We start from the raw sequence: 12,668 nt of genomic DNA, 5'->3' as shown, positions 1-12,668 counted from the left end.
CTATTAGCGGCTTAGCGGCTATTAACGGCTTAGCGGCTTTAAGAAAAAGGAAACGAACTCGCAAGACGTTTCGTCTTGCGAAGCAAGCCCATAGGGAAATTCGTCTTGCCGAACGACTCAAAAAACCGAAAACTCTTTCGTCTAGCGAGTTTTTCGTCTTGCGAGGCATTCGTCTTGCGGGGCACCACTGTACCAGTGATGAGAAGACAATGGTCCATGTATGCATAGTCTGCCACCTGGCATTGCCCGGAGGAAATGCTTGGCAGAGTGATTTGAGAGGATTAGGGTCTTGACACCTTGCTTGAGGGATTATGGAGGACAGGGGAGGTGTCATGGAGTCCTAGAGAAATTGAGCAAATTGGCACGTTGATTTTCTATGAATTTTATAGATTTTAGTCCCTTTTGATATTGACAATTGGAAATAAATGGATATATTGTAGCGAAGAAGAAAGTGAAAAAGACATGTACCGTATCAAGTACATTGATTATTGCTTTCATTTTATGGATCAATGATTCTCGTTAGATAGTAAGATTCATGTTAAAGTGCTGTTTTAGGGGTTGTTTTTAAAAGTCTGGAGCGGATTAATCCATTTTGCATTACTTTCTATGGGAAAGCAAGCCTTGGTTTTGGAACGGACTTCGGGAATGGATTAAGTTTGAGAACCAAGGGACCACTGTAAGAGTTTCGCTGCTGCGAGGGAGGCCCCTCCGTGAGGGGGGGTGAACTACAGCGCCCAGAAACCTTTGCGAGGACGCGCTTCGAACCGGCCTTTTACTCGGCGGGTTCTCCCAACTAGTATCAGAGGGGTTGACTGATAGGCCTTGCGCGCGCCCCCTCCCCGCGCAGAGAAGTGGACTCGGCGAAACGGGCGGGAAATCAGCGCCGGCTTGATTCCCCCTCAGAACCTCGCCCCCCTCCCCAACCATCACAGCAGGAGGGGCGTGGCCCTGCCGAGACCCCGCCTCTCACGTCACGCGCCGGCCGTCGTGCCGCCCGAGGAGGAGTGGGGGCCGCTCGGAGCGTGCAGGATGGTGGCGGCGGCGGCGGCGGCCGAGGCTGAGCCAGGCGGCGGGTAGAAAATGGCGGATTTCGAGGAGCTGAGGGTGAGGAGAAGCCGATGGCGGCGGCGGCGGTGAGGTTGGCGGCGCGCTCCCCGCGGCCTTTCTCTCAAGGCCGACCCTTCCCGGTCCTTAGGCCGCCCTCCCGGCCGGCAAGCATCCTCCCTCCGTCCCCCGGGACCGCCTCTCTCCCTCCCCTTCCCCACGCGGGAGGAGGAGGTGGCCCTTGGCCCGCGCCGGCCTCCCTTCCCTCGTGTCGTTTCCACGCCGCCGCGATAGCAGCGTCCCCGTTAACCGGTCCGTGAGGAGGCGCCTCCCGTCGCCTCAGCCGACAGTTAACGGCTCGCAACCCGCGGCGTGAAAGGGCAGCTGCCGAAGGGCCAGGAGAGCGGGGTCCCGCCGGGCTGAGGAAAGCGTAGTGAGTGAAGGGGCTCGCGCCTTTTTCTTCCTCGGAATCCGGTTTCTCTCCCGTTTCTTCCCCTCCCCCAGTTTTTGTAGCCTACATAGCTTTCGCTCCCCCGCCCCTAAAATAAGTCTTTTTTTTAACGATCTGCCTCGGTTTTTGTTTCCCCCGTTTTATTTCAAAGCGCGCCCCCCCCTCTAATCCTCCCTCTCTCCTGCTTAAGCCTCTTTGTCTCCTCTGCGAACGACCCCGACTCAAGAGAGCATCCTGCGAGGAGCGGGGTTCGCAGACAACCCCCATCTTCTGGGCACAACAAAGCGCGCCTTTGGGTCTCGAAGCCACTCGTGGTTTCCCCCTGATCGCTCATGTGGTTTCATGTTTCTCTCTTCCACCCTTCCCTTCGGCGTCTCTTTCTCTCTCTGACACTTTCCAAGGTTTGGCTGGCGCCCGATCGCCGAAATCACGGCCCCCTTCCATCTTTGCATCTGTCTCTCCTCCTCCCCAGCTCCTTTGAATGTAGCTCCTCTCCCGCTGCATTTATTTATTTTTTCTTCATGTGACAGGGTTTGCAGTGCCTCTTTCTGCACCCTCTCAGATTTGCTTGTTCTTATCCTTGAATTTTGTCCTTGCAAAGCTGTTCCTCTTCTCCTGTGAATACTGTTTTTCTTCCTCACCTTGACATTTCATGTAGGTACAGTAGATATTTTTTGTAATCCCACATTTCAGGGTCAGACTATTATATGAACATCCCTCTTTAATTCTCTACTGTATTGCCTTTTTTTTCTTAAATGTCCATTCACCCCCTTCAATTCCTTCTAGGTTTGGCAACCACTTGAGCCGAGCTCAAGATCTGTTGCAAGCACTCTAAACCACTGCACTTTCTGCTTTTTCTTTTTCTGTGCCATCCTCCCATTCATCCATTTCCCATCCTTTCCAAATATTTCTTGCCTGCTTTTGTTTTCCTAGAAAAAATGGCTCTGCATACAGCACCAGATCCCATGCAGGTCTTCAGCTACTAAGCTATTATATTTATTAGTGTAAAAGCATCATTACTTCATAAGGACTTACATCTAGGTAAAAATATATAGCACTGGGCTGTTGTGTTTGTTTATGTTTTGGGGACCCATGACCACAAGATATTTTTCTCAACAAGTAAGAAAGCCTTCTTCAGTAATTTGCTGCTATTTATATTCATTTATTTAAAAAAAAATTATTAATAGTTTCCCATAAAACATCCAGAAGCAATTTAACAATAAAAATATACATATATATTCAATCCAATACAGCTACAACTGGGAGGAAAAAAATCTTCATTCAAGAGATTTATTGGAAGCGTAAATTACTCAATAGGCAATGAAAAGACAGCAAAGAAGGTAGATAATGGGAGGGAGTTCTAAATGGTATGTGCCACCATACTAAATGTTCTATTCTGACACTGTACAGAATGGTCCTCCTGATTCGATGGTATCTTGAAGAGTCCCTCTCCTACAGAGCAAATTACTGGTTGGGTATATAAGAGGTGAGGTGATCTTTGAAGTATGTTGATCACAAACTGTATAGGACTTGTACACCAGCCTGGTAGCTAACTGTCAGCCAGGGCTTTCAGCAATGACATAAAATGATGGTAATATTCTGCGCCAGGGAGCAGTTGAGCAACCTTGGGGCCAGTCCACATAGGGTACACTGCAACAGTCCAGTCTCTAGCTTACCAGCACATGGATGGCAACGATCAAGCTGTCCTACTCCAGAAGCAGTCATAGCTGTCTTTGTCATCTGAAGCTGGTAGAAAGCAGTTCTAGCAACTCAGGTTACCTGGTCTGCTAGTGACAGAGATGGATCCAGGAGTACCCTCCAGACTTTGACCCCGCTCCTTGAGAAGTATTATGACGTTGTCCAAAACAGGCAATTGGTTACCTATAATTTAGGAGTTTGAGGGACAAAATAACACACATGGATAGTGGCAAGATCCTAAGTTAAACCTCATTAAAATGTATTTTGGATCTTATACCACATATGACTGAATAAATTTTATCTGTATTGTTTCTTGAGCTGGAGTAGACTGAATTGGAGAAACTGTTATTATAAATACTTATTTTGGCATGTGTATTTCTTTAAAAAGTGTTGAATAAAAATAGTTTGCAGTAAGTTTGTATATATATAAGTGGGGCATGGGGTGGGGGGAGAAAGAAGCATAAAGATGATTTGAAAGACTTGTTTTCTTGTATCAGATAGTTTCCCTGCCCTTGATAATTTTGTTGCCTGTCTTTAAAGTTTGCTAAGATATACCTGATGAAACGTTAGTAATTGAGGTATAGTGTTTGGAAAGTTTAAGATTAGGCTAATCTAAGAAACTTCAGAAAGAATGTAAAGGCTATAGATACAATACAATTCTGCCTATATGTGCCATTGCTTTTGTTGTCTGAAAATTCTATCAAGTGATTTCTTCCCCTTCTGAAATATGTATCCCACAGAGCTGTAATATGCAAAACATTTCATTGATTCAGATTTATTCTGTTGATTGTGTCAGCTATGTCAGCACCAGTTTATTTTAACAGCAGAAGTTCTTAGAAGCATGGAAGGAGGTGATATATTCTGCACTTCATTGCTTGTGTTTGCCTCTTCATAGTTACTGATTAGCACTCCATTTCATAGTATTTTGTTGAAGTACCACCCTTCCTGTGATATTCTGTATATTTTAATATATATATATTATATAAAACATTTTTAATTGTTATAAATGATTCATTTTTTGTGTTTAGCTTGTTTCTATTGAAGAAGGTGGAATATACTAACAACAATTCCTTACATTGGGGAAATACCTTGCCTCCTCCTCTGTAAATTAAGCTGATTTTTTACCTAATCAGCAGTAACTGACCATATAAATACCTCACTTATTTTTGGCTGGTGGAGGTCAGAAGAAGGCTGGGCTGCAGAGTGATGTTCTCAGATTGCAGACGTTTTCAGATTCACCCTCTTGTATATTGAAGCAAATTATGTATTCTGTGCGCACTTTGTACAAGTTTTAAGACAAAATATAACATCTCTTGTAGAATAGTCAGCATATTTGTACTGATGCACCTGCAGGTTACAGCTGCTAATAACAGTGTTGCTGGGAACCACTGTGTAGCAACAAGTGTCAATTTTTTTGTTGTTGCATAAGGGGAGAATAAAAATTCCTGTTGGAGATAAGTGGTTAATGTTTGCTATCCAAAACTGTGCATCTGTACAAACATGTCTCTGAAAACAGTCTTGTGCTTATCTGAGCATTCCTTGTATCCCACAGGAACTTGCATTAGTGACATTGTACTGTGTACGTAATGCTGAATTATCTTCACTTCAAGGACTTGATTCTGAGCTCTGTATTTCTTTGTAACCTTAAGGGCTTTAATCTTTGTACAGTAGTGCCTTAGTTTACAAACAGTCTGGTTTGCATACCGTATTTTTCGCCCTATAAGACGCACTTTTTCCCCTCCAAAAATGAAGGGGAAATGTGTGTGCGTCCTATGGGGCGAATGCAGGCTTTCGCTGAAGCCTGGAGAGCGAGGGGGGTCGATCCGCACCGACCCCTCTCGCTCTACAGGCTTCAGGAAGCTATCTGCTAGCCGTGGGAGACCCAGCTCTCCCACAGCTAGCGGAGACCTTGCCGGCACCCAGAAGCTTGGGGCGCGCTGAGCTCCGCACGCCCCAAGCTTCGGGCTTAGCACAGCGCACCTGGGGGGGAAATAATTTTTCCCCCTTTATTCCCCCCCCCAAAAAAAACTAGGTGCGTCCTATGGGCCGGTGCGTCCTATGGGGCGAAAAATACGGTATGTTTTGGATTACAAACATGCCAAACCTGGAAGTGCATGTCCCAGTTTGCAAACTTTTTTTAGATTACAACCCCCCCCCCTTTTGGGGGGGATTACGAAAAAAGTTGACAGTGAAGAGGAAGGTTGATCGTGACCTACATGTTTCCTCTTGCACCATAGTTTTGTATAGTATTGATCAGTGTTAGAAATGAGCTAGAAGTCCAGCATGTTTTGCAACTGGTGCAGATCCAATTGGGACCACGTGGAGATTTCTAGATGCCAGGTTGGCAACTGACATCTCCATCTGGCTGGTCTCTCTGGCTTTGTAAAACAGGTAAGCAGAAGAGCTTACTGCATTTCTCTCCCAGTTTTTTCTCCAAGGAATATATAGTTCACTCCCCTCCTCCGTTAATCCCTACGACAAGCCTGTGAGGTAGTTTAAGAGGTTGTGGCTGGGCCAAGGTCACCCAGTGAGCTTCAGGACTTAGTGGGGATTTGAACCCTGATCTCCCACGTCCTAGTCTGACACTCAACTACTACACTACCCAGGCTACCCAGAGTGCTTTTGCTGTGGAGCAGCTCTATATAAATTAAGTGAGTAAATAAATAAATATGGGGAAAGCAAAATGTCGCTTAGAGAAGGATCTGAAATATTTTCCTTGAAGCAGTTTAATGTGTTGTAAACTGCTTTGAGATTTTTTCTGTAAATTATAAAGTGGTATAGAAATCATATTAATAATAACAAAACACACAGGGAGGGATGGTGTCTGGAATTCTGTTGTGTTGATTTCAGCCTAGGTTTAAGGTGCCATTCAGCAATTCGGTTATATGTATCTGAATTTCTAACACTAGTTTTGATGATGTGGGCATACTCACAGCCTTCCATACGCGTAACTTTTGTTTGGACTTAATATTTACCTCTTGCATGCTAGTGTCTTTCTGTAATGCCTACTTCAGGTTTATTTTTAGTAATGCTTCATTTTATTTTTCTACTAAGTGTTCTGCAACTGTAAGAACTATAATATGGCATGTATATAACATGTATACGATAAGTGTAGCATAGCATGTAAAATTTCCAAATCTTTCTTAAAAGGCATTTCTTTCTTACTCTTCAACTAAAATTGTTCCCTGGGCATCTTATGCAAGAGCTTTACAGTCCCTGCCTGCAGGTTTACAACCTTAAAGGCACAGCAGAAAAGGGGATTGGATTGGAAGCAAAAAGCAAAGCAACTAACTGTGGGGACCAACTCTTAAAGGGTCAAAGATTTTTTGAATGACCATCTTGAAACTGTTCAGGAACAGGAAGACCCAAAAAGCCACCCATTTGCTTGAGCCCTACATGTTACACAGGTCTCTGTTATCTTGTCACTCTCCAAAATCAACAGGTGATACACAACGTTTCTGCTGCCCTTGCATTCTCTGCTTCCATCAGTGTCCCTAAATTGACTTGTGTTCTCATGACCACATCCTGGTTTAAGCTATGGGTTAAGTCTTGCTTTTCTATCTATTTAGATACTATTAAGTATAGTCCTGTGGTTTGCACACCTGGAAGCTGTGGCTAACTTCATCTTCCTAGTCTGAAGGGGACTGCATAGAACTTTTGTGCATCCTTGTTTATTAAGCCGCAATTGGATCATGAAGAGTTCTGGGTTGACCATTTGTTGTCAGGATTCCATGTAGCAGAGAATGACTCTATAGCCAGCAGAAGAGTACAGTTTTTCCTACTTGTCTTACGCTCTGTTTGCAGGAATTGAACAAAAGTATTTGCAGGGATAGCAAGTGACAACTGCACCAAACATATTTGGATAGTCTGCTGTGTACGTCTCCTGTATTAAGTTGGAATATGTTTAGAAGAAGAAAATATTTTTCTCTGAATTTAAATACAGATACAGAGATACTCTAATAATAATAATAATTAATAATAATTTATTATTTATACCCCGCCCATCTGGCTGAGTTTCCCCAGCCACTCTGGGCGGCTCCCAATCAAGTGTTAAAAACAGTACTGTGTTACATATTAAAAACTTCCCTAAACATGGCTGCCTTCAGGTGTCTTCTAAAAGTCGGGTAGTTTTTCTTCTCTTTGACATCTGATGTGAGGGCGTTCCACAGGGCGGGCACCACTACCGAGAAGGCCCTCTGTCTAGTTCCCTTTAGCCTCACTTCTCGCAATGAGGGAACCGCCAGAAGGCCCTCGGCGCTGGATCTCAGTATCCGGGCTGAACGATGGGGGTGGAGACTCTATACTAAAGTATAGAGGGACAGTTCAGTATCATGGTTAGGTTACAGGGCAAAAATGATAGAGAACAGCCTAGCCTTTGGTGTTCCCCTTTCTATACTTAAAACACTGAATTTTTAGTACAGTACGCTCGCAACTTAGGCACTTTTAACATGCACATTCAGCTTTATGCGCTTGGCAATAAAAAAAATAAAAAATGGGAAGGCGTCCAGGGAGAGAAAACTTGCAATCCCACCCACCATTGCACCCAATGTGTTTTGACTACACAATTTTGGCTTTAGGTGCTATCCCCAGAACATAATCCCTGCATAAATTGCAGGCGTTCTGTAATTCAAAATGTCACTTGTTTTCCAGTTATTGAGCACTATTTATGATATCAGACGGATCAGTCTCATTTTTGACTGATCACATAACCAGCCCCTGCTCATCTTGAGTTTGCCTTCCTAGTCTGACCCTGTCCTCTTCAGTTTTGTTTTACCAAAATGTTTGGTAAACATTGGAATAAAAGCCTCAAATAGCAAACCTCCGTAGCCATTCTCCATGCTACTATGTCTTCCTACTATTTTTTTGTTTTACAGACACAAACATGGTGACCCCTTTAAGAAAACATCGCCCTTTAAGATGAACAAGATATATAGATAAGAAACAACAGAAAGCTATCTCGGCAGCTACTAATTTACAAGTAAGAGTACCCCAAATTATGAAAAGCACACAACGTTCTTCTAAAAACAAAACCACACACACAGAGCTAGAACCTTAATAGTATTAATTATTTCAGTAATAAACCTAGCTTAATGTGAACTGAATACAAATTTCAGAAAGGATTCTGAAATCTGTATAGAAGAGGATAATTTCAAACACCATTTACATTTTTAAACTATCCCATGAAGTCTGTCCTCATTTTAAATGTCCCTTGGTTACATCTCTTGTATGAAGTGACTACTTGAAACTAAAAGGCTAAAATAACTGAGCAGGCCAGAAAGAAACAAGTAGAGTATAAAATATTAAAAGGAAGGGAAATTCTTGGATAATTGAGATGAGTTAATTGAGGTTACTGAACGTAGCATTCCTACAGTGTGAAGTTGACAGTTGCACCCTGTGGATTACACTAAAGTAAACAGATCCCTTTTGTTTACAACCACCTTAACCAAGTATTTAATTAATATTAAAAACAAAATGCATCATTTAATGGATCGTGGCTTGTTTCTAAAACAAAAACAATGCAAATGTACATAATATACTATGGAATGAGTACATAATAGTTGTATAAACTTTTTTAAAAGTGCCTATTACTGGGTAATAATAGAATATAATGTGATGGGTAGTCAGAATATAATCTCACTTCTTCTGAGGCAAATGGGATGAATTTGAAAGGATAAGAGTCCTGTGTTCTCCTACTACTCTTCCTGTACAAGCAGGACACTTGAGAGTGTAATGTGATTCCAACATTGCATTCTTCTTAAGAGTACCAAGTTCTTTTGCAGGCTTGCTTGGAGTAGATTGGGAATCCCCAAACATGGGGTTTGTTTATTTATTTTGAAGCATTTTTACCTTGCTTACCAACTAAAATACTTGAGGTGGCTTAATATATTTGAAATACAATAAAATAGAGAAGAGTTATTAGAGTGGGCCAAAGTTTTAAGTTCTCAGATCTTCCAGTTGCCACTCTGCAGTTGAATGTATTGGTCTGGAAAGAAGTTCCTCAAAGGTTGGTACCTATTGGTGGGCTACTTCAGATGTCTCAGTTTCTGACTTTGGTAGCAAATGCATGGAGCTATTGGAGAGAGTAAAGGTGTCTGTCTCTATATTTTTTTTAATAGTGCCCACCTGTTGTCACATGCAACCCTTGGGTGGGGTAGAATAACGAGAGCAACTGAAACAACCTCTTCAAACTGTAGGGCCATTATTTCTTACTGCCTGGGGTCAACAGCTAACATCCTACAAATGCCTGAGCAAAGAAGCTTGTTTTCAGTTTGAGAAAAAGAGAAGTTACTAACCATGCCTCAAAGGAAAGGATTAAGAGCCATCCCTCAGTCCTCAGGTGTGTCCTAGCTTTCCATGCCTGGTAGATGTTGCTACAAATGGAAATTAGGAGTATCTCTTTTTCAAGCAAACTGGTCATGCCAGCTCATTAATTAACATGACACCTACATGACACCAGATTGTCATGTGGAACTCCTGCTATGACTGCCATGTGTGATGACCAGGGCAGGTCAGCATGTAACCATCGCAAAATATAGATATCCTGATGGAGTGTTTAGTCCTCAATATTATTATGATAATCAGGAACTCTTCGACAACATTTTCCATTCGGAAGCAAAGTGACTCCCAATTACGCAAGCTACTAAATGCTTTTGCAAAAGCCCAACATAACTCATTGCAAGTTGTGGTAATGTTCAGAATCTTCTGTTTTTATATTGTTGTATGTATAAAAGACTTGTAGAAGGCAATAGTTCTTCCTCTTGATGCTGAGCAACCTGCGTAGCTATTGTTAAATCTTTGTTTCATTTGATGTTGCATATTTGCTTAATTCTACAATATAACATCAGAACCTCTGCCAATTCTGAAAACTGCCCTAGCAGCCAATGTTTCTTGCTTTTAAAACTTTTTTTGCATTGAAGAAAATAAAGCACTGCAAGCATCTGTGGGGACGGAATGACTATAAGAACAATACAGTACACAGAAATTGAACTACCATTTTCATCTGCATGTGCTGAACCGGAGAAGTGGGAATGGGGAAATTAGTCTTAAACTACAACTGTTTAGGAATCATACATTCTTAATGTTTCCTGCTGTACAGAAATGAGTACGTAATTATTATTATTTTTTAAGTGTTTGTTGCGCTTGTGCATAGAAATGATCCACCAAGGAAAGCAAAGAATTATGCTCACTTCCTCCAGCTACCCCATATACATGAGAGCTGATGTAGCATAGTGCAGGAGCGGTAAACTATTTCAGACCCAGGACCAATCTTTAACCCAACTGTGTATTTGGGGGCCCATTTATTCCCCCCCCCATGTATTTGTATGGTGGTAGTGTTGCTGTAATGACTCACTTTGGATCAAGCCTTGGCCCAGTAGTGGGTCCCAATCCACCAGTTAAAGACCAGTAGCATAGTGGATAAGATACTGTGCTACAAACCAGGAAGTCCTTGGTTTGAATCTCTGTTCTGCCATGATAAAATCAATAGGTGGTCTTAGGCAAGCCACTCTAAGACATATGTGTATCCATAGAGTATGGAGAATAATAATAGTGAATTGCTTTGCTGGATTTTTTTTATGTGAAGTATTCTGAACACTTGAAAGCACTAGAAAAATATTAGTATTCTTACATTGACTTCTGCTACTTGTTTAATTTACATTATGGCCCAAGCTCTCTCTGGTTCACCGGGGCAAGCTTTGCCCCTTCTCTAAGAGTTCACACAGACAGCTTTTTATTGGTAATGCACTACAACTTAACTCATTTCCCGCTGCTTTCTTTTCTTAAATCCCCAAGTCTGTTTTCTCATCCACTGTTCAAACTTGAGAGATGGTAAGTGGGGCAATGACTTGTTGTCTTCTGCTTATGTTAAAACATTATCTACATTGGTGCTGTATAAATAATAAAATTCCTTTGTATGTGCAGCACTTGTTCTGGCTGGTGTTGCCAATATGTTTGTGTCTGTATTTCTTGTGCTTTGTGGCTGAGGTGAGAGTAAAAATGATCAGAAGCAAACTATTGTTTTGTGACTGTAATGATACCTGTGGTTATTGCATCAGTGATGTGGGCAGCTGGTAATACTGTCTAAACATGTTGGCTACAGAACTAAAACGTGTTGATTCTGATTTAGCTTGTTTTAAACACTGAAAGTGCAAAGAGCTTTACTTGAGAGTTTTCTTGGTTGACAGATGGAAAGAAACAATTTTCAAGCATAAAATGAGAAGCTTTATCAAAACATTTGTTACATCTTCTGCACTGTTCTCACTTGTTTGAGGAAGGCAACAGATTTTGAAAAGAGATAACCCAGATAAATATTGTTAATATTTATTAATGTAGTCCCATCCATGTGCATGGTGCTTCTCAAATAATGGGAAGACTTTTCACTGTCCCAAGAGGATTATGATATTGAAACACACACAGCAGAGGTGCATAGAGAAGAATATGTGATATTTTCACATAATCATGCTTAGATTTAGTATAGACACCATACTCCATATCTGCTTAAGACCAGCTGTTAAAAGCAGGCTAGAATAGGAAAGTCATTGAGTGCTTCCAGAAGGCATTTAGAGGTTAGACTTTAATGGATCTTTTACAGAAGGGAAGTTTTACATCAGTGGGGCAGCCACCACAAATGTCTCGCCATTTGCTTTTGCTACTGAACTTTGCTTACAGGTAGAAATGGTTTAGATGGTTGTGATGGACCAGCGGAAATAAGACCTACCATCTTAACTAGTTTAGATAGAACTTGTATGTTCAGAAAGCTGATCTGACTTGCTTTCCTGCAACTTTTTGGACGTTGACCCTGTATATGAGAGACCCTTATATTCTATCCTTGTGGTTGTAGATTTCACGGTTAATGTGCGGTGGCTCATGGGTTTTTTTGGTAATGTTTCCACAATGTGGTGGTCATGTTTCCTGTAAAAGAGACTAAATCATGAAGGCTTTGCTATTGCCGTCTCCATGTACGATATACGATATAGTATCCAAAGAGCCTCTAAAGTGCAATTTGCAACCCCTTTTTCATTTTACATGTTTGTATCTGTATGTTCAGTGCTCTCAGTTCTTGTTTGATACACTGTTTGTCTGTTTCCCCCTTAGAATATGGTATCAAGTTTTCGGGTCTCTGAACTACAAGTGCTGTTGGGCTTTGCTGGACGTAATAAAAGTGGACGCAAACATGACCTCCTAATGAGGGCATTGCACTTGCTGAAGAGTGGCTGCAGCCCAGCAGTTCAGATAAAGATCCGAGAACTCTACAGGCGACGATATCCCAGAACAATAGAAGGTCTTTCTGACTTGTCCTCTTTAAAGCCTTCAGTCTTCATTTGGACAGCAGCTCATCTCCCGTGGAACCTGATTTAGCTGTTGCTGGTCTGCACTCAATACCATCTACATCAGTCACTCCTCAATCCCCATCCTCACCTCTTAGTTCAGTGCTGCTCCAGGACACAAAGCCTCGCTTTGAGATGCAGCAGCCTTC

General features: G+C 42.1%; 1 protein-coding gene across 1 annotated transcript in view; it reads left to right on the top strand.

Moving 5' to 3' along the window:
- Positions 1–952: 952 nt before the first annotated feature.
- The window catches only part of PIAS2 (protein inhibitor of activated STAT 2), a 25,064-nt gene continuing 13,348 nt past the window's right edge, over positions 953–12,668 (top strand). Inside the window, 3 exon segments of the mRNA XM_082241445.1 lie at positions 953–1,104; positions 12,287–12,500; positions 12,503–12,662. Of these exon segments, the coding sequence (XP_082097571.1) occupies positions 1,081–1,104; positions 12,287–12,500; positions 12,503–12,662 (398 nt within the window). The 5' untranslated portion in view covers positions 953–1,080.

Source organism: Podarcis vaucheri (genome assembly GCF_965113315.1).
Source record: "Podarcis vaucheri genome assembly, chromosome: 11".
Classification (NCBI taxonomy): domain Eukaryota; kingdom Metazoa; phylum Chordata; class Lepidosauria; order Squamata; family Lacertidae; genus Podarcis; species Podarcis vaucheri.
Note: the sequence above shows the minus strand (reverse complement) of the source record. Positions and strands in the feature narration are given on the sequence as shown.